Source organism: Peromyscus californicus, unplaced genomic scaffold, assembly GCF_007827085.1.
Source record: "Peromyscus californicus insignis strain IS unplaced genomic scaffold, ASM782708v3 Scaffold_15__1_contigs__length_86483966, whole genome shotgun sequence".
In the NCBI taxonomy this organism is placed as follows: Eukaryota; Metazoa; Chordata; class Mammalia; order Rodentia; family Cricetidae; genus Peromyscus; species Peromyscus californicus.
In genome coordinates this window covers 70,210,253-70,237,275 of record NW_026294447.1, presented here as the reverse complement: position 1 = coordinate 70,237,275, position 27,023 = coordinate 70,210,253, and the positions used below count along the sequence as shown (strand labels likewise).

Here is a 27,023-nt window from a genome sequence, read left to right as displayed (position 1 = left end):
CACTTCCGGTTGTTGCCGGGCCCTATATCCGGTGTCCGCCCGCCCTCCATCCCGCTCCCTCCGCGATGCTCTCCCGGTCTCGCTGCGTGTCCCGGGCGTTTAGCCGCTCGCTTTCTGCCTTCCAGAAGGTACCGTCTGGCGGGGCCGGGGCTCGGGCGGGTGCGGAGGCTGGCTGTGGGCGGACGGGCGGGCGGGCTGAAGGCCAGGGGCGCTGTGCCGTGACCAGTCCGGGCACCAAGGGCACCGGGACGCGGAGGCAGCCGACGCCCTCGGAGCCGCCCCGCCGCGTGTGCGGAGTCCTGCAGCCCTTGGCTTCTCCCCGGCAGCCTGCGCCGGCCGTTTCCTGCTGTCCCGGACCCTCTGCTCCGGGGCTGGGAGCCGCGCCCGCCGCGACATGGACTCCGTCGGAGGGGAGGCACGGCCCCCAACCGGATTCCGCGGCCTGTCTGCCTCGTTCTCCCCCCAAACCAGCGCGTGTCAGTCGCGTGGGGAGGTTGACACAGTCTGGCCGACTCGGTGTTTTGCATTTACCTTTCGGAGTTACGGGGTTCACCTGTCAGCAGCACGTTAAACGTGCACTTGAAAAAAAAAAATGTGTGTCTTCCCTCTTTTTCATTTTGGGTGACGTCGATAATGTCTTCTTTCTCAACAGGGGAACTGCCCTCTAGGGAGACGTTCCCTGCCTGGTAAGTTCTGCCCTTGTGGTCACCTAAAATGCTCTTCTCGTGGGCAGAGCAGCATGTCAGGAAATGTGATGTTTCTTCTCATGCTATTTAAAGACAGCGAATTTGGATAGATGCGAAGCAAAATGCTCCTTAAGTATAGCGGCTGTCATTTCTTCACTCGGTACATAATTACTAGGTTTTGTTCTGCTTTTTGTGGCCCTGGGGATGGAACCTAGGGCACGGGGGGCAAGGACTTTACCACTGAGCTACACCACCGGCCCTTGGTTATTGCATTTACACTGTCAGGCACTGAGCTGGGTACTCATTAGAGATACAGCGATTAAAAAGTCTTGTCCTCCTGGAGCTTGAGGCTGAAGTTAGAAAAGCAAAGTGTAAACCGCTAACCAAGTGATCAGATTGTGTAAGTGCTTGGAAACAGGAGAGTGGACAGAACAGATTTCATTAGGTAGGTGACATTAAAGCTGTGACTTGGATGTGACAGAGCTATGGAAGTGACAAGCAGGAGAGAGAGAAAGGATAGCATGCGTGAAGTCCGTGAAGAGGAAACAGGTGTGGTATTCTTTTGAAACTGGAAACAAAGTGTCTTGCCAGAAGATTTTAGTCAAAGGAAACAGTATCCTAAGGGGAATAAATGATGGTATAGAGGCTGTTGGAAGTTTAGACCCCCTCAAATTTATTTTTTTGTGTGTTTATTCTTTATGTGTGTGTGTTTGTGCATGCTTGTCCTTATGTGCCCACAGAGACCCCAAGAGGTGTCTGATCCCCTGTAATTGGAGTTACAGGTGGTTGTGAAATGCCTGATTTGGGTACTGGGAACCGAACCTGGGTTCTCTGCAAAGGCAGTACAGGTTCTTAACCTCTAAGCCATCTCTCTAGCCCCAGAAGTTTTGATTTCCATTCTCAACAGTTGTGTGTGGGGTTTTGTTGTGGTTGGTTTTGTTGTTGTTTTGGTAGAGGGAGAGAGAAAGTTAGTAACAATCAATCTTATGTAGCTTACATTTAATCATATGCCTGGCAAACATTTATTTCCTCTTTTTTATTTTTATTTTTTGAGCAAGGTCTTGCTGTCTAGCACTGGCTGGCTTAGAGCTCACTATGTATACCAGGCTGGCCTTGAACTTCCTCTTGGCCTCTGGCTCTGAGAGCTGGGATTACAGTCTTGTGCTACCACATCTGGGTCTGACAAAATATTTGTTGAAAGATTCCATCTTACTGTAGGCTTTCTTGTGCCAAGCATTGTTGTGAACGCTTTCTGTTCATCTTTGGGTCAATAACTAAACGAGATTTGGTATCTGTATTTTACAAAAGCATATTCCAGGACAAGACAAGGGGTTAGATTTCTAGGCCAAGGTCACTCAGCCAAAACTGTTGGTTAAATCAGCCTCTTCCCCCCCCCCCCCCCGGCCCAAACTGCTTTACTGAATGAATAAGTGTTCTTATTTACTTGGGTACTCTGTAACAGAGAAGATCTGTCTGTCTGAATGACAGAATCTCATGTAGCCCAGTCTCAACTAAACTAGATAAGTAGTCCAAGGATGACCTTTAACCTCCCAAGTGCTAGGATCACAGGACTGCTCCACCATGCCTGATTTTATGCAGTGCTGGGGGTCAGACCCAAGGCTTTGTGCATGCTGGGCAAAAAAAAACCCTTACCAGTCTGAGCTATGCCTCAGTCTTGTCAACAGACTAGAGTGCTTACTATGGCAGCTGCTTTGCTAGGCGGTAGGGATACAGATGGTCTCTATCTGCAAGAATCTCACAGGCTAGCTGGATAGACGGAGCAAATACACTTTTATATACACGTTAGGACAAAATAACATTGTGGTTACTAAGAAGTACAGGATGTGAAAGCCCAGCTTGGGAAGTCAGAAGAGGGGAATGTTGGCGAAGGCCTCCCCAGAGAAGTGACATTTTAGATGGGACTTAAAGAATGCATGGGTTAGCTTGGGAAATGATAGTCCAGGTAGGAAATGACTTGTGGTTTCCAGGCAGGAAGAGATTTGACCAGGTATAGAAATGGTAAGCTGGAAATACAGAGCAGGGCAGGAGGACTGTAAGGTGTTTGGACTTTAAGCCCATGTCAGGAGGACATAAGGCACTCAGCACAGTTCATAGTGCATTCTCAACAATAACCTTTCTTTGCAGCTGGGAATGCTGAAAGACAGCACAAGTATTTTCTCCACTTTTTAAGCTGTCTGGAAAAGGAAAGGCCTTGCACTTAGGGGTTTGCATCTTGACTCAGGCATTCTGGTTAGGCTAGTCAACCTAGCTGTATATAAAATAAGAATAATGGCAGGTGACCATTCCACTTTAGGGTGTTGCTATGAGTGGACAATGAAGAGGCCATTGTGTGAAATTTCTGTATAAGCCTAATGCACTGTACAAATGAAACTTGTTATGGGGTAAACTTTGTGTTGGACTCCAGTTTCCGAACATCTGTGTGGGCTGCTCTGTTCTAGTTCCAAGACAGGCTCTGCTTAGAATGTGCACGGCAATCATTGGCTGCTGAATATAAAGATGACTGACTGACCAGACTCTGGGAATGTTTGTGAGGGAGTGTGCATAAGGACCAGCTGTCTCTCGGTCAGTATCTTCTTCACCCACAGTGTAGACAGGGCTGTAATCGACACAAATAACAGCAAAGAAAACATGAGAAGTAATATTCAGAAGAAGCAGCTGTGGTTAGTAGATATTGGGGAAATGAATTTATGATAAGGACAGTTGGTTTGGTGGATAGAGTCTCTCTGTCTCTCTGTCTCTGTCTGTCTGTCTGTCTGTCTGTCTGTCTGTCTCTCTCTCTCTCTCTCTTTCTCTCTAACTCTAGGATCATTGTGTTAGAATTTGAGAGAAAAACAGCAGATTAGGTAAGCTGTGGATCTGGCAGCTGCCACGAGGAGATAAGCAGGCCTTTTGAATTAGGGTCCAGGAAAGCAGACGTGTTCAGCAGTGGAAGTTGTGGGCAGGGAATCTTCACAGAGACAGTGGGAACCCAGAGTGTCAAGGAAAGCCTGCATGGGTATTTGGCCACTGTCCAGAAAAGAAAGGAGAAGTTGTTCTTTTTGAATTAGAACTCAAGACCCATCTTTTGTTAGAGGGACCAGGATGGAAGACTTAGGAGGGAGGAGGGCTGACGAGGAGAGAAATGATTTGCTCAGTAGACAAACTGAAGACCCTGGCCTAAAGCAGTCTAGTCTTTGCTGCTAGTTTCAGTCAGCAAACTTTGTAGCCTAATCACTAAAGCCCAGACCAGCTCCCCACCTCCTGTTAGGTCCTATGAAGTCACAGGCCAGCCATCGTGTGTCTTTTTTGTTTTTAACTTTATTTGTTGTGCATTGGTGTGAAGGAGTCAGATGCCCTGTTGTGAGCTGTCATGTGGGTGCTGGGTGGGTGCTGGGAATTGAACCCTGGTTCTTGGCCAGAGCTCTAAACCACTGAGCCACCTCTCCAGCCCCACCATTGTGTGTCTTATTTTTCAAGTTTCAATTGTATTTGATAACTCTGGGAAAAGAGACATTATGCATACATAAAGGCAGGTAGATTATACAACTTTTAGGGCTGTCCCATCAGATCTCTTTCCTCTCGAGATACATACACACTCTTAATCTCCCATACCTATTCTCTGCCAATAACGCAGGTAGACTATTTGAGAAGCATGATTCCATATGATAAAGATTATGTAATCTCCTGAAGTTGGTCCACTCTGTCTAGGGTCTATGGGATGAATAGTTCCATTTAATATACTATGTACAGTAAGAGCTGTTGATTAAGAGTTGTTTTGTTTCTTACAGGGGTCTCCTTATGTCAGGGACCATGTTACCCTTACAGCAAGAGGATGGTGTAAGTATCACTGGGTAATAGAGATATGTGCCATGGTTGATTTACTTAGACACGGATTCTAAATTTAAACACTGGATGTCTTCACAGACCTCCAGTCCTATAATTGAGGTCATTATGTTGAATCCCTAGACCCAACCTTGATGATAGTCGTGGTCATTTTTATTATAATCTACCTTTGTCATCATTCAGTGGTCAGGTGTTGGACCAAGAGTGTCCTGGACCTTCTTGGGTAGTTAACTTGGAACTGTCTTCTTTTTTTGTTTTGATGAGAGTAGCTATCAAAGAGAACGGAATATTCTAGTTGGATACAGTGAAGCTGAGGGGTCGGAGGTCACATAGTTGTAGAAATTGAGAGTATTCTCTTGGTTGCATAGTTACTCATTTTAAAAAGCAGTAAATGAAAAAGACCCGTTGAGCCCTAGGGCTTTTGACTGGTTTGGTAGGAATGTTGTTATTGCGTCATGGAGAGTTTGGAGAAGGGCCATCCACTTGTGGTCCAGATTAACTTGGACTTGTGAATGTTGTTTTGAATTATTCTGTATTCCAAGTTTTTTTAGAGTACTGAGAGGTTGCTTTCTAGTAACCTATTCAAGAACTGTGGAGCTGCCTTGTTTACAGGGTGAATGAAGAGTTGGCAGGAGAACTTTCTTACTATGCATCACAATAAGTTTGGCTTTCATTCCAAACATGGTTCATTAACGTGCTATTAGAAGTATAAAACTCCTGAAACTTTTGTTGTTTGTTTGTTTGTTTGAGACAGAGTTTCTCTGTGTAGCCTTGGTTATCTTGGAAATAGCTCTGTAGACCAGGCTGACCTCATACTCAGATCCTCCAAGTGCTGGGAATAAAGGAATTTGCCACCATGCCTGGCTGTGAAATTGCATTTCTAGGAATCTATACTTGAAGTATTTACATACTCAGATCCCTCTCAAAAATAAGAAATAGCCAGGAGTTATGCTATAGTATTTTAACATGCTCCCACTATGATAAGTAGGAAATAAAAGAGACAGACTATTCCATTTTCTGATGGGTTGTATAATTCCATTGTAGAGTTCTTTTTATTGTTTCTAGTATTCTGCAGTGAGCATGTAATGCTTTCATAATTTAAAAAAGTGACTGAGAGAGTCAAAACATATTACTTGAACAATTTAAATGAAAATTAGGGTAATCAGGAGTAATCATGATTTATGTAATAAATACAACACGTAATTATTTGAATGTTGATTGTGAAAAAAATCTAAACTTCCGGTTGAGTCACCCTTAATTATGTCACCCTAGTAATACCTTTGCATTGCTTTTTTTTGTCTTTTTTCTATGCATATCTTTTTGTTTTAAAGATTTTTTTTTTTTTTTTTTTTTTTTTTGGGTTTTTCGAGACAGGGTTTCTCTGTGTAACTTTGCGCCTTTCCTGGAACTCACTTGGTAGCCCAGGCTGGCCTCGAACTCACAGAGATCTGCCTGGCTCTGCCTCTGGAGTGCTGGGATTAAAGGCGTGCGCCACCGCCGCCGCCGGCTAAAGATCTTTTTTAAAAAATCTTCTTCTTAGCCGGGCGGTGGTGGCGCACGCCTTTAATCCCAGCACTCGGGAGGCAGAGCCAGGCGGATCTCTGTGAGTTCGAGGCCAGCCTGGTCTCCAAAGCGAGTACCAGGAAAGGCGCAAAGCTACACAGAGAAACCCTGTCTCGAAAAACCAAAAAAAAAAAAAAAAATCTTCTTCTTGTACTGACATGGGTGGTGGGGTGAAGGGAGCACACCGAGCACAGATGTGAAGGTCGAGAACACCTGAGGAAGTTAGTTCTCTCTTTCTACTATGTAGGTCCCAGGGGGACCAAACTCAGGTCATCAGGCTTGACAGAATCTTCTCCCCTGAGCAATCTCACCTGATTGAAAGATCATCTGATGTACAACGTTTTTACTTTTATTTAATAGGCAATTACATGTTTCAAAGGGCCAAAAAAAAATGCTATCAAGTATTTTGGTTTTTCTTTTCTTTTTTCTTTTTCTCTTTTTTTTTTTTTTTTTTTTTTTTTTTTTTGTTTTTTTTGAGACAGGATTTCTCTGTGTAGTTTTGGTGCCTGTCGTGGAGCTCACTCTGTAGACTAGGCTGATCTCCAACTCACAGAGATCCGCCTGGCTCTGCCTCCCTACGGCTGGGATTAATGGTGTGCGCCACTGCAGCCCGGCAAGTTATTTTTTATCCTTGTCCTCTAGCATATTGAACACCCCTTCCAAGAGGTAGCCAGTGAACCAGCTTCCTAGGTGTCTGCCAGAGCAGTAGTTCCTGCATGTCCATGTTAGCCGTTAGTTTTTGCCCATGAACAAGTGCTTTTGTTACATGGTTAGGTATGTGTAAAAACTTTATGCACAGCACTCTGTGTTCTGTACTTTACATTTTTTGTATTGTTCCCCTTGATACTATATATGTACCTCATAAAGTTATCCTGGCATAAAAGTAAAAAGGCCAGGGGCTGGAGAGATGGCTCAGCAGTTAAGATCACTGGCTGCTCTTCCAGAGGACCCAGGTTCAATTCCCAGCACCCACATGGCAGCTCACAACTGTCTGTTAACTTCAATTCCCTGAAGATCTGACATCTTCACACCAATGCACATAAAATAAAGTTAAATAAATTGAAAATGCCAAAAGGCAATTAAGTATTTTACTTATGTATTGTAAAGATACCTATTGAGGTGTAGTTGGTGTACACCTTTAATCCCAGCACTCCGGAGACAGAGGCAGGCAGATCTCTGTGAGTTTGAGGCCAGCCTGGTCGACAGTGAGTTCCAGGACAGCCAGGGCTACATAGTGAGACCCTGTCTTCAAAAAAACCAAAACTAAAACAAACAAACAAACAAAAGTACCTGTTGAGAATGTCCCCCTGAATCCTTGTGTAAAAAGCAAAAGTTTCCATCAGTTTAATTAATTCTTTCAAACTGTAGAAATAACTGTTGACTGACAGGTAGCCTTCGCAACCGTGTGTATCTATGTATCTTTCGCTCTTCAGAAGTAACTGTTAATGAGTGTGTACACAAGGTGACAGCACTTTCCAGCTTATGCTACCCCGGGTTTAAAAAGGCCTGCTCTGGAAGTTCTCGGCAGTGAGTCCAGGACGGGCAGATGTGCTGCCTCTTAGCAAAAGAGTGCTAAAGGAAATGATGTGTAGTCCCTCCCTCCCTACCTCCCTCTCTCCCTCCCTCCTTCCCTTTTTCCCTCCCTCCCTCCTCCCTTCTTTTTTGAGGTTATTTTTTGTGGGGACTTGGTGGTTGCCTAAAACTTTGCTTGTTTCTGAGTTTCCTATCGTCTTTCTACCCTATCTGATCTACATCTGAAACTCTAAGGATAGAAACACCTTTGGGGGCTGGAGAGATGGCTTAGAGGTTAAGAGCACTGAGCACCGACTGCTCTTCCAGAGGTCCTGAGTTCAATTCCCAGCACCCACATGGTGGCTCACAACCATCTGTAATGAGATCTGGCGCCCTCTTCTGTATACATAATAAATAAAGAAATCTTTAAAAAAAAAAAAAGAAACACCTTTGGATTTGGCATACCGGCATGTGCTGTTGAGGAAATGCCATGTATCTTAGATTTTGTTAAAGAAATCTAATCAAGAAGGTAAAGCATTTGGTTAGTTTGCAAAGGACCAAGGTTGTTTTTTTTTTTTTTTTTTCCTTAATAGAACTGTATGTCTCACTCTTTAGAGAAGTGACATTTCATTACAGTACAGGGCACTCTTTATGGCACCTAGGTCATCAGGCTTTGGGGTCCTACCTGCTGAGTCAGAATCTTTCCAGGTTTTGCCTGACATGCCTGCTTTGACAACTTCCCCTGCATAAGAATCTGGTCAAGATTCACCAGTTTAAAGAGGTGATCTGTGGTACCTGAACTAGACAAGATATTAGTGGTTCACATTCTAAATGAGTTAACATTTGTGGGTTTTTTTTTTTGTAGCATTAACAACAGTAATGTCTTCAGTGTTCGCTTTTTCCAAACCACGGCTGTGTGCAGTAAGTACCTGATTCCTCATGAATGGACTTTTACTGGCAAGAGCAATAACTGACTGAGTTTATTAAAGAAAATCATTAAAAAGGAAAAAGACACAAACCAGGCGGTGGTGACGCATGCCTTTAATCCCAGCACTCTGGAGGCAGAGCCAGGCGGATCTCTGTGAGTTCGAGGCCAGCCTGGTCTACAGAGCGAGATCCAGGACAGGCTCCAAAACTACACAGAGAACCCTGTCTCAAAAAAAAAAAAAAAAAAGGCGGGAGGGAGAGAAAATGGAGCACTTGTGATTTTCCTTTTTTGTTTATCTCCTAGAGAATGATGTGATTACAGTCCAAACCCCAGCGTTTGCAGAATCAGTTACAGAGGGAGATGTCAGGTGGGAGAAAGGTAAGAGTTCATTTCTTCTCATTTCAGTTCAGAACTTCCTCAGGTCCCTCTTGCCTGAAACACAGCCAGTGGGAGCTGTGGCTCCACCTTTCTTTACATCCATACCTACTTCCTGCCAGTCCTGAGGACAGTGGTCTTTTAACACATTAGGCTAAAGGGGGCTAGAGGCTCCTGGCTAAGAGGAGGTATCCTTTGATTGTCTTTCAGCTGTTGGAGATACAGTTGCAGAAGATGAAGTGGTTTGTGAGATTGAAACTGACAAGGTGGGCTTATCCTAAATCAGTGACATTTCCATGTTAGTCTAAGGAAAGAGATAGGGCTTATTGTTCAGAGATCAGTTCTAAGTAGCTCTAACCTCACTTAAAGTTCGTGAGAGAATCCTGGGAAGAAAGATTTATTAAAGCTTCGTGTGTTGTTCCGTATGGACTATGTAGATGAGTAACTTTGATAGCTTTTTGTTTTCTATGTGGTTCCTGAGCTGCTTTCCGTGTGTTTCCTAGTATCACTTGGAAACATGGTAACTAAAGTTTGTTTCAATGTTTCTAAGAAAGGCTAGAAGGGTGAATCCTGACAGTAGCGATGACTTGTCATTCCCTGACTCTGAAAATGTGGCCTTAGGCGTTTCTGTGTGCAGAGATGTAACATCCAGATGTAACGTGTTGCAACTCTCACGACTCATCCTGTTGATGGCACAGTTAACTAATGCAGATACAAATGTAGACTCGTCTCCATCTCTTCCTTTCAGACTTCCGTGCAGGTTCCGTCACCAGCACATGGCGTCATTGAAGCTCTTTTGGTACCTGATGGTGGCAAAGTTGAAGGAGGAACTCCACTTTTCACACTCAGGAAAACAGGTGGTAAAGAAGTTCTCCCGGTGGTCAAGGTCTCCAGTGTTTCCCGTGCGGTTGGGGCTGAGTCTGCTATGGTAGCAACTCCGTTAGGCCTCACACTGGCATTCTGTGCACTCTCAGTGAGAGATCAAAGAAATCCTGTTGCTGTATGGTGAACTTTGTCACGTTCTAGAACAACAAGGGGAATATAAAAAAAATAGCCCATATTTCTCAGATTGGACCTTTTTTTTTTTTTTTTTTTTGGTTTTTCGAGACAGGGTTTCTCTGTGTAGCTTTTCGCCTTTCCTGGATCTTGCTCTGTAGACCAGGCTGGCCTCGAACTCACAGAGATCCACCTGGCTCTGCCTCCCGAGTGCTGGGATTAAAGGCGTGCGCCACCACTGCCCGGCCAGATTGGACCTTTCTTAAAGAACTAACAAGTGAAGAGTCTAAAGATAGTGATTTCCCCACACTGACCTGAATCACATTGCGCTTTAAAAAATACAGATGAAAAGGCTTTGAGTCCCAGATATAATGGCTGGATTTTTTTTTTTTAATATTCCCCCAAATGATTCCAACGTACAGTGAGGCCTGAGAGCCACTGTTTAAAAGTGAGAATTACAGCCAGATGGTGGTGGTGCACGCCTTTAATCCCAGCACTTGGGAGGCAAAGGCAGGTGGGTCTCTGTGTTCGAGGCCAGCCTGTTCTATATCGTGAGTTCCAGTACAGTTAAGACTGTTACACAGAGAAACCCTGTCTCGAGAAACAAGACAAACAAAAAAGTGAGAATTACCATTTTATGGTGTCTATTGAAGACAATTCAGTGTAGTTTTCTTTTTCTTTTTTTAATTATCTTTTTGTTTTGTTTTGTTTTGTTTTGTTTTTTTGAGGCAGGGTTTCTCTGTGTAGCTTTGACTGTCCTAGAATTAGCTCTGTAGACCAGGCTGGCCTCGAATTTACAGAGATCCGCCTGTGTCTGCCTCCTGAGTGCTGGGATTAAAGGCACGCACGTGTGTGTGTGTGTGTGTGTGTGTGTGTGTGTGTGTGTGTGTGTGTGTGTGTGTTTGTATCTGTACATGCAGAGGCATTCGTGTGGAGGTCGGTTTTCCTGCCCTGTGGGTACAGGAATGAGCTCAGGGTGTCTGACGTGGTGGCAAGTGTCTTCACCCACCGAGTCATCCTGCTGCCTTCAGGAGTCTCTTTCCACATCTGACATCTTAGGAAAGATTGAAGTATGTCTTTGGAAGTAATGCCAAAGAGAGGTGTGTGTATATCTGTACTGGACCTTGTAATCAATATTGAAGATTAGAAAATCTGCTTTTCTGACGTTTAAATGTTTGTAGTTGTAGCATTTAACTGTTAAAATAGTCAAACAGAAAGATGATGGATTGGACCGTTGAGGTTGGTCAGGCCAAGATCAAGTTCAAAGTGAGGGAAAAAATCTAAAGTAGCTAGGAAGAGTGAATCTGTTGAAGTCCACCCCACCCCCTTTTCTTCTTTTTTTAATGCCCGCCTCTTTATGTATACTCGTGTGAGGACAGGTGTGTGTATGTGTGGCAGGGTCAGAAGTTCTTGGGTGTTGGTCCTTGCTTTCCAGCTTGTTGGAGACAAAGTCTCTTAGTTGTTCCCTGCTGCGTGGGCCAGGCCAGCTGGCTCGAGAGTTTCCAGGATTTCTCCTGTCTCTACCTACCATCCTTCTATGGGTGGATGGGGATGTAAATGTACCTGCTGTACCCAGCTTCGTGGTGGTTCTGGGGAACTGAACTCAGGTCCTCATGGTAACAGCGAGTGCTTACTCACTGAGCAAGCTCTCCAGTCTGAACTCTGTCATCATCATTTTTTATTATTATTATTATTATTATTATTTAGTGAGACAAGGTCTTGCTCTGTAGCCTTAACTGGCCCTTAACTCAATATGTAGACCAGGGTGCCCTCAGTTTCACAGAGATCTGCCTATCTTTGCCTCCCAAGTCCTGGGATTAAAGGTGTTTGCCACCAAACCCAGCTTTATCATTTATTTTTTACTTTTAAAATACATTTTTTCTAAGTTAACTATAAAACTGGATATAATGTCCATATTAAAGTTGTATATTTATTACTTGAGCATCTCATTGCTTCCTATTAAGAGTCATCCTGGATGAAGTGCTTTGATCTGTTTAATCTTTTATTGTGTGTGTGTGTGTGTGTGTGTGTGTGTGTGTGTGTGTGTGTGTAGATGGAGAGAGAGAATATGAATGAATGTACAACTGTAAGTGCAGTTGTACCCTCAGATACCCTCAGAGTCCAGGAATAGACATTGAATACCTTGGAGCTAGAGTTACAGGCAGTTGTGACCCGTCCCATGTGCATGTTGTGAACTGAATTCAGGTCCTCTGTAAGAGCAGTGTGTACTATGAACTCCTGAACCTTATCTCCAGGACCTAAATAAAATTTTTATCAAATGCTCATTTAAGATTAAAGAGTTCAGAGGCTGGAGGGATGGCTCAGTAGTTCAGAGTACAGACTGCTCTTAACAGAGGACCCAAGTTCACTTCCCAGTACCGACATAGAACTCACAGTTGTCTGCAACTGCAGTTCCATGGGTTCTAATGGGCCTCTCTGGCACCTGCACTTACATGCACATACCTTCATGCAGATCCACACATGTACACAGTTAGGTCTGCTGGCGGTGGCGCACGCCTTTAATCCCAGCACTCGAGAGGCAGAGGCAGGCGGATCTCTGTGAGTTCGAGGCCAGCCTGGTCTATACAGCAAGTTCCAGGAGAGCTAGAGCTGATATAGAGAAACTCTGTCTCGAAAAAACAAACAAGCAAACAAAAAGTCTTCAAATTTTTTTATTTTTAATGGCTGAGAGTATTCCTTCTGTATGTTATGTTAAAATAGAAGATGAATATATCAGCATTACTGTAATTAGAAGTATGTCACATTTATGTATCCATTTTAACATTTTCAGTGCCTAGGCTGGTTTTGCTTAAAACAGTGGTTCTCAACCTATCGGTTGTAACCCCTTTTTTTGGGGGGAGGGGGTGTATGACCCTTTCTTTCACAGGGGTCACCTAAAACCATCTGTATATCAGATGTTTACATTATGATTCATCAAAGTAACAAAATTACAGTTATGAAGTAGCAACAAAAATAATTGTATGGTTGGGGGGGTCACCACAACATAAGGAACTGTATTAAAGGGTCACAGTGTTAGGAAGGTTGAGAACCACTGCCCTAAAAGTTTCATTTCCTTGGGCTTAGTAGGTGCTTTGGATTTGTATTTACAGGATTTGAAATTTAGTAGATATTAACATTTGTGAAATCGGGAAGGCAGCTGAATTGAGCCAGTAGGACATTCAGGGAGTCCTGGGAATAGAGTCGGGGCTTCTGTTAGTGTGTATCTCTTGGTGCTTTGCCGGTGAAACACCTAACGGATTGGAAGTAGGCCTTTGTCTAAACCCTCCCTAGTGTCTGCAGTGCGGTTCCCTCCCTTCCAGACAGTACCAGTGACATCTCTTTTTTTATCCAGCTGCTCCTGCTAAGGCCAAGCCAGCAGAAGCTCCTGCTGCACCCCCAAAAGCAGAGCCAGAAGCACGGGCAGCCCCTCCTCCCCCTGTAGCAGCTGTCCCCACTCAGATGCCGCCAGTGCCCTCCCCCTCACAACTTCCTTCCAGCAAGCCAGGTAAGACCCGTGTTAGCGAATCATCTCATTGCGGTAACAACCACCTCATGAAGAGCAACTCAAGAAAGGTTGGGTTGGGCTTGTTTTGAGGATGAGTCCATCATGTCAGGGAAGAAGATACGGTGTCAGTGTGGGGCAGATGGTCACATAGTCTTTACAGCAAGAAAGATTAACGCTGCTGCTCCATTCACTTACCTACTATTTCTTTAAAAAAAAAAAAGCGTGTGTGTGTGTGTGTGTGTGTGTGTGTGTGTGTGTGTGTGTGTGTGTGTGTGTATTTCACTCCCAAGCCCCAGCCCGAGTTACAGTGCTACCCACATTCAGAGCGAGTCTTCCCATCTGAGAATGAGAACTTACAGTTTCTCTGGAACACCCTCATTGACACACCCAGGGTTTTACCTCCTGAGTGGTTCTAAGTCCTGCCAAATGAACAGTCAAGATGAATTCATCTTGAATCCGCATAGTCTGTCCTTGTAGGAGAGAGTGCCTCTTCTGGTACCGTCTTCCCTCACAGGTACAGTCCGAGGCTGTCCGTGGCTCTGAACACGCCCCGTCCATCGGCTGCTTTGTACAAAGCCCTCTAGATTTCTAAGAGCTGGGTGTGCCTCCCAGCTTTCCACCTAGTGACCATGTGACTTTAGTCTTGTTTCTTCTAGGAGCAGATTGCTCATCTGGGTTTGGAATGATGCTGATAACCTTAGGATCTTGAAGATGAAGTGAGACTCGGGTGTGAAAGTATTGTTTTCCATGTCTAAGTAGCTGTCTCTTCTCTTCATTTGCAGTTTCTGCAATAAAACCTGCCGCTGCCCCTCCACTGGTTGAGCTGGGAGCTGCTAAAGGTGTGCGTTCAGAACATCGGGTAAGCCTCTGGAGCCTTCTAGGAAAGTGGCAGAGGGTCAGTGTAGAGAGTGACGGTGTGATGCTCAGAGCTGATACCTCCTTCCATTGAGGGCCTTGAGGGTATAGAAAGTTCCTTTTCATGGTCTCAGAACTGTCAAGTGGTATGACTACAGCATGTCTTCTGAGCACTTGTCCAGTGGTGTTTCTACTATATTGTGCTATCTGAAATGGTTCAGATGAGTCAGATATCTGTGGAGAACAGAAGCTTCATAGCCCATCCTTTCCTTCCCACAGTGACATGTACTTCACACAGGTAGTCTGTTGAGGACTCTGTTCTTAAACTTCTGGGATATTTTGCTGTAGCTGGGGAGGTACTGGGGGACCAGATTGTTGCATTGTAACAGTAAGCTGTCAGAGCAGACATAAAAACCTCAAGGAAGTATGGTCAAAAGTGGGGGGGTTTTTGCCTGAGAATACTTCCTAAAAATACCATAGCCTCAATTTTTTTTTTTTTTTTTTGTTTCCGTTCCCCAAGTAACTATTCTCACGCAAGTCTTTATCAACAGAAGTTGCCCTTTCTGTGATGACTCTTAAGCTGGCTGGATCTACACCACAATCTTCCTTTTATAAATTGGTTTTGGTTTTTAAATCACACTATTTCCTGAGCCTCTGTTCTTGGTCAAATTTCAGGCACATCTGAGTAAATACCTTGGTCTCTGATTCTGTGGTCTTGATCTGAGGCCATTCAGGAAAAGGGAAGCCTGTAGCTTAAACAGTAATGATGGGGTCTAGCTTTGAGGCATGTGCCATTAATCCCAGTACTTGGGGGGCAGGTCTACTTCGAGAGTTCCCAGCTAGTCAAGGTTATGTAGTGAGACCCTATCTCAAAACAAACGAAACAAAAACCAAAACTGTGGCGCTTGCCACCCATCTCCGGCAGGCTGAGCTCTCTCCCTGCCTGGGGAGTGAGGGTGTAGTCAGACTGTCAACACTTGTTCCACTTTCCCTTGCAGGAAAAAATGAACAGGATGCGACAGCGCATTGCTCAGCGTCTGAAGGAGGCCCAGAATACATGTGCAATGCTGACTACTTTTAATGAGGTTGACATGAGGTGGGATCTCTAGTCCTTCTGTTCCCCGTGTCTCTGTTTCTTGTAGAATACTTGAACGCACCCAGTCCTTATCCACTGCTGATTCCATCGCCAGCTTGACTAGGGAGAGGTATTTCTTGGCTTTGCTCAGTGTTGACTTATGCAACGTGACCCACTGGTTTCGTTTGCTAATTTACCTTGCTGATACTGTGTCTGCTTTCTCTGCAACGTAAAAAGCTTCACCTTTTGAACTTTAATGCCTGAACTATTACGATTTCTGATAAATGAGCCTAAAGTAATTATTTTTTTTATTTAGGTTCTTGTATTTTTACTTATGTGTATGTATGTGTGGGTGGGGCCCACAGAGGCCAGAAGAGGGCATTGGATCCCTTAGAACTGGAATTACAGGTGGTTGGGAGCCCCTTGACATGAGTGCCAGGAACCAAACTTAGGTCTTCTGGAAGAGCAGTATGTGTTCATAACTGCTCCAGCCCTGTTTTGTTTTTGAGGCAAGGTCTCTCTGTATATCCCTGGCTGGTCTAGAACTCACTATGTAGACCACGCTGGCCTTGAACACACAAGAGATTTGCTTGCCTGTGCCTCCAAAATATTGGGATTAAAGGTGTGTGCCATCATGCCCAACCTGTTTTTATTGTTTGTTTGGTTGTTTTTGAGACAGGCTCTCATGTTGCCCAGGCTAGGCATGAGGATGTTCCTTGTGTAGCTGAGGGTGATGTTAATGGTGCCACTATGCCCTGCTGCTGTAATGGCCCACTTCCAGACCTACTGCTCCTTGGAATGGGAAACCCTTCACAGCATGCCCAGAGCCAGGCATGCTTTTTTCTAAAAGTGATTGTTTCTTGTGTATGTTCCCAAGCAACTCAGTCAAGCAGGCCGAAGGACAGACTTACCACCTCTCGTTCTTCTCAGTTTTGATCATGGAATTGGAACTAAGTTGTGTGTGTGTGTGTGTGTGTGTGTGTGTGTGTGTGTGTATAAAAGCCAAAGATCAACTTCATTGTTGTTCTGGGAGTCATCTGCTTTGTTTATTGAGGCAGGGTTTCTGCTTGCTAGAGTTCGTTAACTAGGCTAAGCTGGCTGGCCAGTGGGCCCCTGGGGTCTGCATGTCTCCTTCCTTTCCAGCTCTTAGACTTCAAGTATGTGTCACCACACCCAGGTTGGTGGGTGGGTTTGATGTGGGTTTTGGGGTTCAGACTCCTGCTTGCCCTAGCCCTAAAAGAAGTTGATTTCTGAAATATAGACTTGAGTTCACGACACCCATTCTTGGAATGAGCTACTTGTTGATTTACTTGTTTGTTCAAAACAAAATTTGTTCAAAATTTTGATGTGTATGAGTATAAGCATTGTGGGGAAGAGAAAATAGTTTTATTTAACAAGCATTTTAAGTGTTTATCGTATGCAGAGTACTAAAGTGTTCAGTTCAGGGGGATAAGCTCTCTGGAGCTTACTGTCTCATTTTGGTGAACACTAAATACAATCTGGAAAAAGAGCATCAGAAAGATAAAAATGAGTATGAAGTGGAGAAGGAAATGGGTTTGCTCTTGGTAAGGGTGGGTAGCAAAGCCAGGGCCAGGGAAGGTCTCCAGGAGGAAGGAGCTTGAATGGGCGCTCAAGAATGGCAAGCATTTAAACCAGGTTCAGTGGTGCACTTCTGTAATCCTGGTGCTTGGGGTGTGGAGGCAGAAAGATCGACAATTCAGGGTTATTCTCAGCTACATAGAGTTCAAAACCACCCTGGACTACTATATGAGACCCTGTCTCGATAAAAATAAAAGCAGCCAAACAAAAACCAAAACCAAAATGCTAAATAGTGTTATAGAGAAAATCATCCATCCCAGGTAGTTTTGACAGTCTGGATCATGACACAGTCAAGAAAGTACAAGAAACGAAACGATCATTTCATATATCGGGAAGAATGATGAAGGTTAGATCCGTATTTCACTAGGTTTTGAATGTCAAGGTAAGAATTCATTAAATCAAAAGATACATCATCAAATCTCCAAGGCATCCATGTCCTTTTCTCTGAATATTAAGTCTCTCCATCTACTTTTTGGTGAGGGGATTTGTCTCCTTGGTTTATTGACAGGATGTGGGGTCTGGTTAATTTCACTAGACGCCATTGTCCTACTGGGAAGCTTTCTGGGTACTGAGTGCCATTTTCTGTAGCATCCGTAGTATAGGGAAGGGCTTTCACTAATGAATCACAAAGGCTGCAGCTTATGTTTCTTGCATTAGGGGCAAATCGTACACAAATTAAATTGGTCTTTGAAATTTTACCCAGTTTCTTAAGACAAGCATGTAAATATTTATGTCCCTAAAAGACGCAGTTGACCCAACATCCTTGATTGCAAGTAAGTTTAATAGCTGGATCTCCTTTCAGTAGCTAATCTAGTGTCACTTAGCAGTGGCCTGAGGCCTCACTGTGGCCAGTAATCTGGTTTCGATTGAGTGCCCTTTGGGTCTTGTCCTATCCGCTAACCCAGAGGAGGCCTTTCTGAGACTTGCTTCTTCCTCCATTGTCCCAGCTCTGCCTCCAAGGGCAGGGCTCTGAAATAGAAACTCCTTAATGACCAGAAAATGGCATTCAGGCAGGTCTGAGAGCAGAAACACTTATCACACCTCTTTCCTGCTTTTGCAGCCCTGCGTCTTGGGAACCAGTAATGTCTTTAGGGTGGTAATCCTAGCACTAAATGAGGTTAGACTCAGGAAAATAAACATTTAAACCCAATCAGTCCCCCTAGGAAATTTTCCTTTTTTCAAAAACAGAAGGCCTGAAGTGGGCAGTTAAAACTGTACCACATCTTATCTTTCCTGTTAATGCTGAATTAAGCCATTATAGGGGGAAAGGGAGAACTGAGCATTTGGACCTGAGATAAAGTTAAATTCAATTTCCATCATGGAATGTCATTCCTATAATTATAGGCGTTCCTTTGGGAAAATGATAGGAGAGACGTTTCTCACTAACTCTGTAGTGCTTGTGTGGAAAACAAAAACCCCTGCTTGATAGACCAGAGGATGTTCAAGTTGCAAAGTCTTCTCAGAGACAAGCCCTGCTACTGAATCTGAAAGACAGGCCACAGCCCACACAGAGCCACTTTCTAAATACCAAGGAAACCACAGTCGGTAAAGCTAATCTTAGGAGCAGGCACTGTGCCTTGTCTTTGTGTATCTTGGTGCCCAGCCCAGCCCTCCCTCACATGGGATGGGTATTAGTAACTGTTTCATGAGCAAGTAGATAGAACTGCTAACTCAGGAAGTTGTGAATCTGCTGGCTCTGCATGGCCCGAAAGAACATTGGTTTTCCCTTCCGGGTTAGGTAGAAATTGCTTGTGCTTGCATGGAGCCCATACTTCATGAGTAGCTTTTTCTTTTTCTGCTAATTAGGAAGGAGAAGTATCACAAAGTAATCAGATTTGGTTTTTGTTTGTTTAATATAATTCTAACAAGAGGAATATTGTTTTTTGTTTGTTTGTTTTTGTTGTTTTTTTTGGGGGGGGATTCGAGACAGGGTTTCTCTGTGTAGCTTTGCGACTTTCCTGGAACTCACTCTGTAGCCAAGATTGGCCTCGAACTCATAGAGATCCACCTGCCCCTGCCTCCTGAGGAATATTGTTTTCTAAGAGTTGTTTTTTTTTTTTTAATTTTTTTTTAATAGACTTAATTTGTTTCCAATGTGGATAATTCATGATTTTACTGTAGCCAAAAATACTTTTTCATTCAGGGAAAGGATGTTGGTATTCAGTGTGCTCTTTTGTTCATATTATCTGTCACTGAAATCTGTAACTTCCAGAACAAAAAAGGATTCCTTTAAAAGGCTCAACCATCTTAAAGATAGGTTGGCACTGATTCTTCTAGGTCAGTTTTTTGTGATAGAGCAGTTTATTACATTGACCACTAGTGAATGTTTCAAGACTTGAACTTAGACGGTACAGACTAAGGGAAACGCTCATCCAGTTATATACATGGGTAAAAAAAGCCTATGGAAGTCCAAAATAGGGCTTTAGCCACCCTGGGAGGTAGGACAGGCCTGTAAGCCCAGCTCCTTGGGGGATTGAATCGGAAGAATTGCAGGCTTAAGGTTAGCCTGTACAATTTCATGACACCCAGTCCTGAAATTTTAAAAGGGTGAGGGGCATAGCTCAGGAGTCAAACACCTGCCAGCATTGCCCAGAGGGCTTTGACCCAGCCTGTGGCAATATGCACACGCGCACGCACCGCAGAGCTTCATTGGCAGTTTCTTTGTATCATTTATTAACAGTAACATCCAAGAGATGAGAGCTCGGCACAAAGATGCTTTCCTGAAGAAACATAACCTCAAACTAGGCTTCATGTCAGCGTTTGTGAAGGCCTCAGCCTTTGCCTTGCAGGAGCAGCCTGTTGTAAATGCAGGTGAGTTTCTTAAGACCAGTGTGGCAGAGGTCTTTGGAGCTGGGTGTATGAATACAGACCTGCTGTCACATTTAGGGGTCACCAAGGCTTCTTATTTCACAATTGTGGAAACATGACCACCTTCCCTAAGTGAATTTGTTCCATTCACCTTCCTCGAGTGCTATCATGATTACTATCTCCCCACCAAGTGGGCAGAAAAGTGTCCTTACTGTGTGCATGGCAGTCACTCTGGCAGCAGGCAGCTCTAGGACAGCCCAGCTTTCCAGGCTGTCAGTCATCATGGGGACTCCCAAGTTCTGGCTGCTCCTCACCACCACCATGGGCCCTTTACTTGGACTTGACTTCACGTTAGGCATAGGCTCCAGGTTGGCGTTTGATCTCCAGTTCGGGGCCTCACTGGGGAGACTTGGTGCTCACTTTCTTTCCTTTTTACCCTCCTCATTGAAGTGCTGGTGTGGCTCACAGTGCTTTCTTTCCTATTGAGGCACTTCTGTGTTCCTTGGAAGGTAGCAAAGGGACAGGAACACTTTACAGTCCTTTACAGTAATCCCCAGCCTGTCCCCCATTGAGTGCTGTGCTGTAGATGAGGAGGAGGGTCTTTGCTTGTAGGCATCTCAGCGTTCTCATTTGACCTGCGTTCTAACAATGCAGTACAGACTCTTGGGAAGATTCCCAAGCCTTGATTTTCCTATAAGTGGTAGGTACAATTTTCAGCGGTTGGTTTGCTATTTCAAGATGGCGTGTTTAAAAGCCAGACCCCCTCCACTCCCACCTGGATCTCTAGAGAGAGGCTTTCCTAACCCTGCTGAGGAGGCAGGCTGGGCATCCTCCTCCACCCTCTTTTGCCTTTTTATAGAGCACTCAGTAACTAGTCATTCGCTCAGGAGGGCTTACATAGATAAGAAGTGAATGTGCATTTATTTACTGTGTGAACCTTTTGTGAGCTGTGAAAAAACAGGTGCCCCTACATGCAGGTTCATTCAGAGCTTGGGAAATACTGTCATAAATTGGGATGGAAGTAGAAGTAAGGAGAGAGTCAGTTGCTTGTAATGGTAGTTATTTTCTTGTTGATTAGTTAGCCCACACTGCATTAGCCACTGAAAATTTTCACTCTGTTAACTCAGTAGTTTTGGCCAAGAGGGTTATACGTAACATGTTTTCTCTTTCATAGTGATTGATGATGCAGCCAAAGAAGTGGTGTATAGAGATTATATTGACATCAGTGTTGCGGTTGCTACCCCAAGGGTATGTTGGGGCAAGGTTGGGAGTGCTTGCTTAGATCCCGTCTTAGTTATTTTTCCATTGCTGTGATAAGACGCCACGACCAAGGCAGCTTACAGAAGAAAGAGTTTATTGGGTGGGCTTCAGTTCCAGAGGGTTAGGAGTCCATTGCCATCATGACAGGAGTGTGGCAGCAGACATGATGTTGGAGCAGTAGCTTACAGAAAGCTGGCTAACTGGGAATGGCATGGCTTTTGAAATCTCAGAGCCTGCCTGTAGTGACACAACTCCAATAAGGGCACACCTCCTAACCTTCCTAAACAGTTCCACCAACTTCAGACCAAGTGTTCAAATATATGATCCCATGGGGGCCATTCTCACTCAAACCACCACAGATCTCATTTATTTATATTAAAAAGTAGATCATATGGAAGGGGTTATTTCTACAATTCTATATTTTTAGGGGGTCATTAGTAAAAGTAAGGTTTTTTGTTTTTTTGAAATCATACCACATTCCTTTATCTTTGTGTAAGTCTTTTTAGTTCCATTGAGTTTAGGGAGTTCTGGTTAGGGAGACGTGAGGATTAAATCAAGGAAATTATAACTATAAAGAGTACTGTTATTTTGTAACTGAAAACAACCTTCCACTCCAGGGTCTCGTGGTTCCTGTCATCAGAAATGTGGAAACTATGAATTATGCAGATATTGAACGGACCATCAGTGAACTAGGAGAGAAGGTACAGTAGACGGAGTGTGTGGATGAGCTGCTGGGCAGTTGAGGGGACACAGCCTTCAGAAGCCTCACATGCTCAGGTGACGGGCACCCCAGCAGCCAGGGTCTGCTGGGAAGAAATGTTGATTGCACAGTCACACTCTTCCCACAGTCACCTTAGCTGAATACCTGCCTTGTTTGCCGGCGTTTGTACTACCGATCTCAGATAAGAATTTTCTAGATTTACTTTTTTTTGGAGTGAAGAAATCTGGTTATCTTAATGATTCAATTATGAACTTGTTTTTAGGCCCGAAAGAACGAACTTGCCATTGAAGATATGGATGGTGGTACTTTCACCATTAGCAATGGAGGAGTTTTTGGATCACTTTTTGGAACACCCATTATCAACCCCCCTCAGTCTGCCATTCTGGGCATGCATGGCATCTTTGACAGGCCTGTGGCTGTGGGAGGCAAGGTAAGAACCATCATTTTTGTGATTTTTTTTTAATTGCTAAGTGGCTATAAGAGAGAAATTAACCAAATCCTTATTATAAAGCATGCACTATAATTTCAGGCTTAGCTTCCATTTCTTAATTACTAAATGATAGCTAAGTCACTTTCTCAAACTGTGATCTCAGATATCAACGTCATCTGGGAGCTTGTTAAAAAAGCAAGTGCTGGACTAGAGAGATGAGTCAGCAGTTAAGAGCATTTGCTGCGGGCTGGAGAAATGACTCACAGCCATCAGTAATGCCAGTTCTGAGGGATCAGGCACCCTCTTCTGTCCTCCTGAGGTACCAGCTGTGCACATGTGCACACAATGCATGTAGGCAAAATGCTCGTACACATTAATATAACTTTTTTTGAAAAAGCAAATTGAAAACAGTTTCCTTTTCGACCCCAGTTCACACCTACCGAAGCCGAAGTACAGACAGTTGTGATGTGTTAAAGTCTGAGAACCACTGAGCTAAAGAGGCTTGTACCCAGTCCTCTGGGACTTGCTGACATGCTTCATTGTCAGAGTGCCACAGGGAGTCAGGGGTGGATAGAGTGGGTGACATGTCCTTGACCCTGGGAAACAGGGTACAATACACTGCAATCTATGAGCTGTAGAATCGTATGAGAAGAGTATAAGATTTCTGGGAGTTCAAGGAATGAGGCCAAAGAGCTTGAATTAGCCATTGGAAGATAAGTTAGTTTAAAAAATAAGAAAAGATTTCTGAGACTGCTGTGTTTGGAACGTTTTTGTCTCACTGAGTCCTTTGTACATCCAAAAACCGTGCATCTTCTTTCTGGAGAACAATTCCACACCTAGATTTACACGTAACAGATTTATTTTTTTATTTATGGGTTTTCAAGACAGGGTTTCTCTGTGTAGCACTGTCTGTCCTGGAATTCTCCATGTAGACCAGGCTGGCCTTGAACTGAGAGATCTTGCCTGTACCTCCTGAGTGCTGGGATTGAATGTGTGTGCCACCACTCCTGGCAGATAGCAGGAAATTTGAACTCAAAAGATTCATTTTCCACTTTAGAATAGGGATATAAGCCAGTGGTAAAGGGTTTGTCTAGTGTATTCAGAGCCCCAAGTTTGATAAACAAGGCATGGTAGTACATGCTTGTCGTTACAGCATTTGGGAGGTAGAGGCCAGGGGATCAGGAATGTGGTATCGTCCATGGTTGTACAGTGAGTTTGAGACCAGACGCGAAAACAAACAACATACATTTTTCTCTTTAAATTCTAACTTCAAGGCTGGAGGTGTTACTCAGTAGAAGGGTGCTTGCCTAGGTGTTGGATCCACAACATCGGAAAAAAATAATAGTGATAAAGATTGTAACTGCAGCCTGGCAGTGGTGGCACATGCGTTTAAATCCCAGCACTCAGGAGGCAGAGGCAGGCAGATCTCTGAGTTCAAGGCCAGCCTGGTCTGTAGAACCAGTTCCAGGACAGCCAGGGGGATACACAGAGAAACCTGTCTGAAAAAACAACAACAACAAAAGATTATAACTTCAGAGTAGCTCCTACAGGCAGCCACAACCCAAGAGAAAATCTTTCTTTGGGTAACAGATTTGCGGGTAGAGTGTGGTGTTGCTTATTCATTTTAAGGCTGTTTGAGGAGCTGTTTCCTTGTTTAAACCTTGCTTCTGAGTCCCAGAGTTCGCACTAAAGGTAAGCTTGGCCTTCATAATAAAGCCAAGTTACCCAGAGGCAGCAGCACAGTAGGAAAAACTTGGAACTGCAAATGCTGGTATGGGCTGTGCTTTCTCACCCCTTCCCTCAGCGGAGCTTCTCTGCTGCAGAGTACAGACCTGTTGCCTCTTCTCTCTGCAGGTGGAAGTGCGACCTATGATGTATGTAGCCCTGACCTATGACCACCGGCTGATTGATGGCAGAGAGGCTGTGACTTTCCTCCGGAAAATCAAGGCAGCAGTAGAGGATCCAAGAGTCCTCCTCCTAGACCTTTAGGAGGAAGCCACACCCCCTACCTATTGATCATGCAGGAACTGAAAACCAGTCTTCTCCCTGTCCCCTCATCAGTCCCAGGTTAGCCTGATGACAGGCAGGCACCATACTGTTGGCCTCAAGCAAGGAAGCCAGGGCACTATGTAACCAGCTTTCACAGGTCTTTTCTTAGTGTTCCTTCCAGACTCTTCCTCTCTCTCTCTGCGTCCCTCTCTTGCCTTCTGATATCTTGGGCCTGAGAGAGGGAGAGAGGGAGAGTCTTAATGGATGCTCATTAATATTCCTGCCTTTCTTCCAGCCCTCTGCAAAGACAGTTTCGCTTCTCCCCGGTAACAGTATACTACAGGGATACCACCAGGGACCATGTGATTGAGTTTCTATCTTTGGAAAGTGTTCTCCAGTGATGCCTGGGGGTGCTCTGCCTCCCAGGCTCGAAGCCTCTGTCCCGGCTGTGCACATTCCCATGGGATGCCACCTGTGTGGAGGTGTTGGACCCAGGCCAAGAGGCGCTGCTTGGCTTCTTAACTCACCACCGTTCTGAGCTGTCTGTCAGTGGCTTCATGGTGCCTCTCTACCTCTTCCGGGAAGCACAGGCCAGGGGACTCGGGGATAGGCAGGATGGTGCAGAGTCCCCTGAGGTTTCCTGTTATAATCACAGATGGGAGTAGAACCCTGGCTTGCCCTCACAGACTCCATTGTAAGCTCACTGGGAAGATTGATTTTGACATAATCCTATACAACTGTGGTCATACCAACCCTTCCCAGGGTTCTAGGAATCTATCTAGGACATGGTTCTCATTTAGACCAGATTTTAGCACATCATGGCAGTCGGACAGAGCCTGGTGAAGGGACTGACTCTGACCAGATCAGGTTGTCTAGAGCTCTTAAATTCAAGATGGTATCAGCATGTGATGGGAAGGGGCTGTTCTGTCCCTTTCTGGGTGTGACCTGTGGGAAGCAAGCAAGGCCTTGGTACCTCTGGCTGGACACAGATACAGGGGGAGGATGGACTGGTGGGAACCAGCCTCAGGAGTTAGTGCATAGTGATGAAATGGAGGATGTCATCTCTAAGGCACTGCCCTTTGAGTCCAGGCACAATCATTGGGATTTCTTGACGCATGGTAAAATGCAAGTAACTAGGTGTGAAAGCTCCTAGGCTTTGTATCCAGCTGCACTGAGGCCTGAGACTGCTGGCATTTCATGGGGCCATTAGTGCTAACTGTAATCCAGGACAAGCTGGGGGGAGGGAAAGGCCAGTACTGAGTGCCTGCAGCATCTGCTACTCCATCTTCACCATTCAGAACTTGTAACTAAGGTATTTAAAGAGACTGATTTTGAATGAAAATTAAAGGGCAAATGTTCTCAAACAGGGTTCCAGCATCTGTGCTCCTTTGACCAGGTTGTACAGCCCCCAGTTGGCCACCACGATGTCTGTAGTTGAAAGCTCCTTCATCTGGAGTTGGCTATCCTGGGTGTCCTGAGGCCCCATCCCAGACTTCAGACATGCTAGTGCTATGATAATTCAACTGCCAGCAGGGGACCCACTAATCTCTCAGTGCCTGGGTTCCCTTCAGGGAGCCCTAGGCTTCTGACAAGCCAACTCCCACCTATGTGAAACCCTTTAAAAACACCAGGGACAGTTGCCCTTTGGAGGGGCTTGCATTATTTCTGAGATAGAGTGGAGAGACATGAACACTTCTAATTTCATTTGGATTTAGTTGCCACACGTGTACCGAGATGTTTGTGGTAGAATGACCAGTGAGAGGTCACCTCCTAAGAGCAGTAATATGTGCGGGACAATGGTCAGGACAGGGTTGGTCACTAACTTAGAATGACTACAGGGATAATGGGCATGATGGAGTGCAGGCCTCAACGCAGCCTTACTTTTCCATACAGAATCTCACCTGTTCCCACCTGCAATGAGACCTGAGGAAGCCTGTTACAGGAAGAAGTGGGGTCCTTAAGCAATTGAGCTGGTAGATGGGTTCAATGAACCATGTATCAGGTGTAGAGCTTAATGTGCTACAGAGTTAATGTTTCCAGTCAACTTCTGGAGTAGCTGTTCTGTTTTACTGAAAAGCCATACATAAGCCCTGTCAGAACTGGGACCTTGGTGTTCCAAATTGATGGCTCAGCAGAGGGCCATAGGCACAGTGGGTTGGCTGGGTTAGCCCAGAAGTGGCTCGTGCTTCATAGAGCAGTGGCAGAAGCAGTCTAGCATTTGGTCTACCACAGAAGGAACCCACACTTGTGAGCCAGCTCCAGCAGTTGGTTCTAAGTTAACCTCTATCCAGAACCTCCGTTTTCTTAGGAGAATCTTCCATGGGCTCACTGGAGGTTAAGGTAGTGTTTCCTCGGGCACCGTGATCTTCTAAGGTCTCTTCCCTCCTCCCTTTCCCAGGCCTGGTCTGTAGGGGCAGGAGCTGCTTCCTTGCAGGCCACTTCACTGAACTAATGATGCACAGACACCACAGAAAGGATAGACTTTGTTAGCAAGTGGACAGACCCCACGGGCTGCTAGGATTCTGGCCACGGAGCATTGAGCTTTCCTTGTCCTCTGCTCCAGACTCGGAAACAGGAATCTGTGTCATTGTGTAGCCCCCCCCCCCCCCCACACACACGAGTGTTTGGTGAGTTCCCCGATTGGTGAACTATGCCAGATGCCACCTGTGGTCGATCAAGTGAAGTTTTGTTGCATGTGCCACACCCCAGCGACTGGGTTGTCTTGAGGCAAGCCCTCACACCTAGGGAAGGGGATGTGGTCTGGAGATAGCAACTTACCCAGTTCTTCAGAGACCAGAAATACCTGGCCAGAAGCATTGGGTCTCATTTTAAAAGTCAGAGTGGGCAGTGAATTGAACAGAGCTTCATACCAAAATGC

At 44.9% G+C, this 27,023-nt stretch overlaps 1 protein-coding gene across 2 annotated transcripts; it reads left to right on the top strand.

Annotated features, from left to right (window-relative positions):
• Dlst (dihydrolipoamide S-succinyltransferase) lies at nucleotides 1-25,514 on the top strand. Of its 2 annotated transcripts, none has more exons than XM_052739282.1 (15): nucleotides 1-128; nucleotides 653-686; nucleotides 4,475-4,523; nucleotides 8,470-8,525; nucleotides 8,836-8,910; nucleotides 9,118-9,173; nucleotides 9,656-9,764; nucleotides 13,256-13,408; nucleotides 14,191-14,267; nucleotides 15,262-15,359; nucleotides 19,618-19,748; nucleotides 20,920-20,993; nucleotides 21,623-21,706; nucleotides 21,989-22,156; nucleotides 24,011-25,514. In XM_052739282.1, exons 1-15 carry the CDS (start codon nucleotides 66-68, stop codon nucleotides 24,143-24,145), a joined length of 1,362 nt encoding a protein of 453 aa, XP_052595242.1. In that variant the 5' UTR covers nucleotides 1-65; the 3' UTR covers nucleotides 24,146-25,514. The 2 variants fall into 2 exon arrangements, with proteins under 2 accessions (XP_052595242.1, XP_052595241.1); XM_052739281.1 differs by having other exon boundaries at nucleotides 9,656-9,767.
• Nucleotides 25,515-27,023: the final 1,509 nt, after the last annotated feature.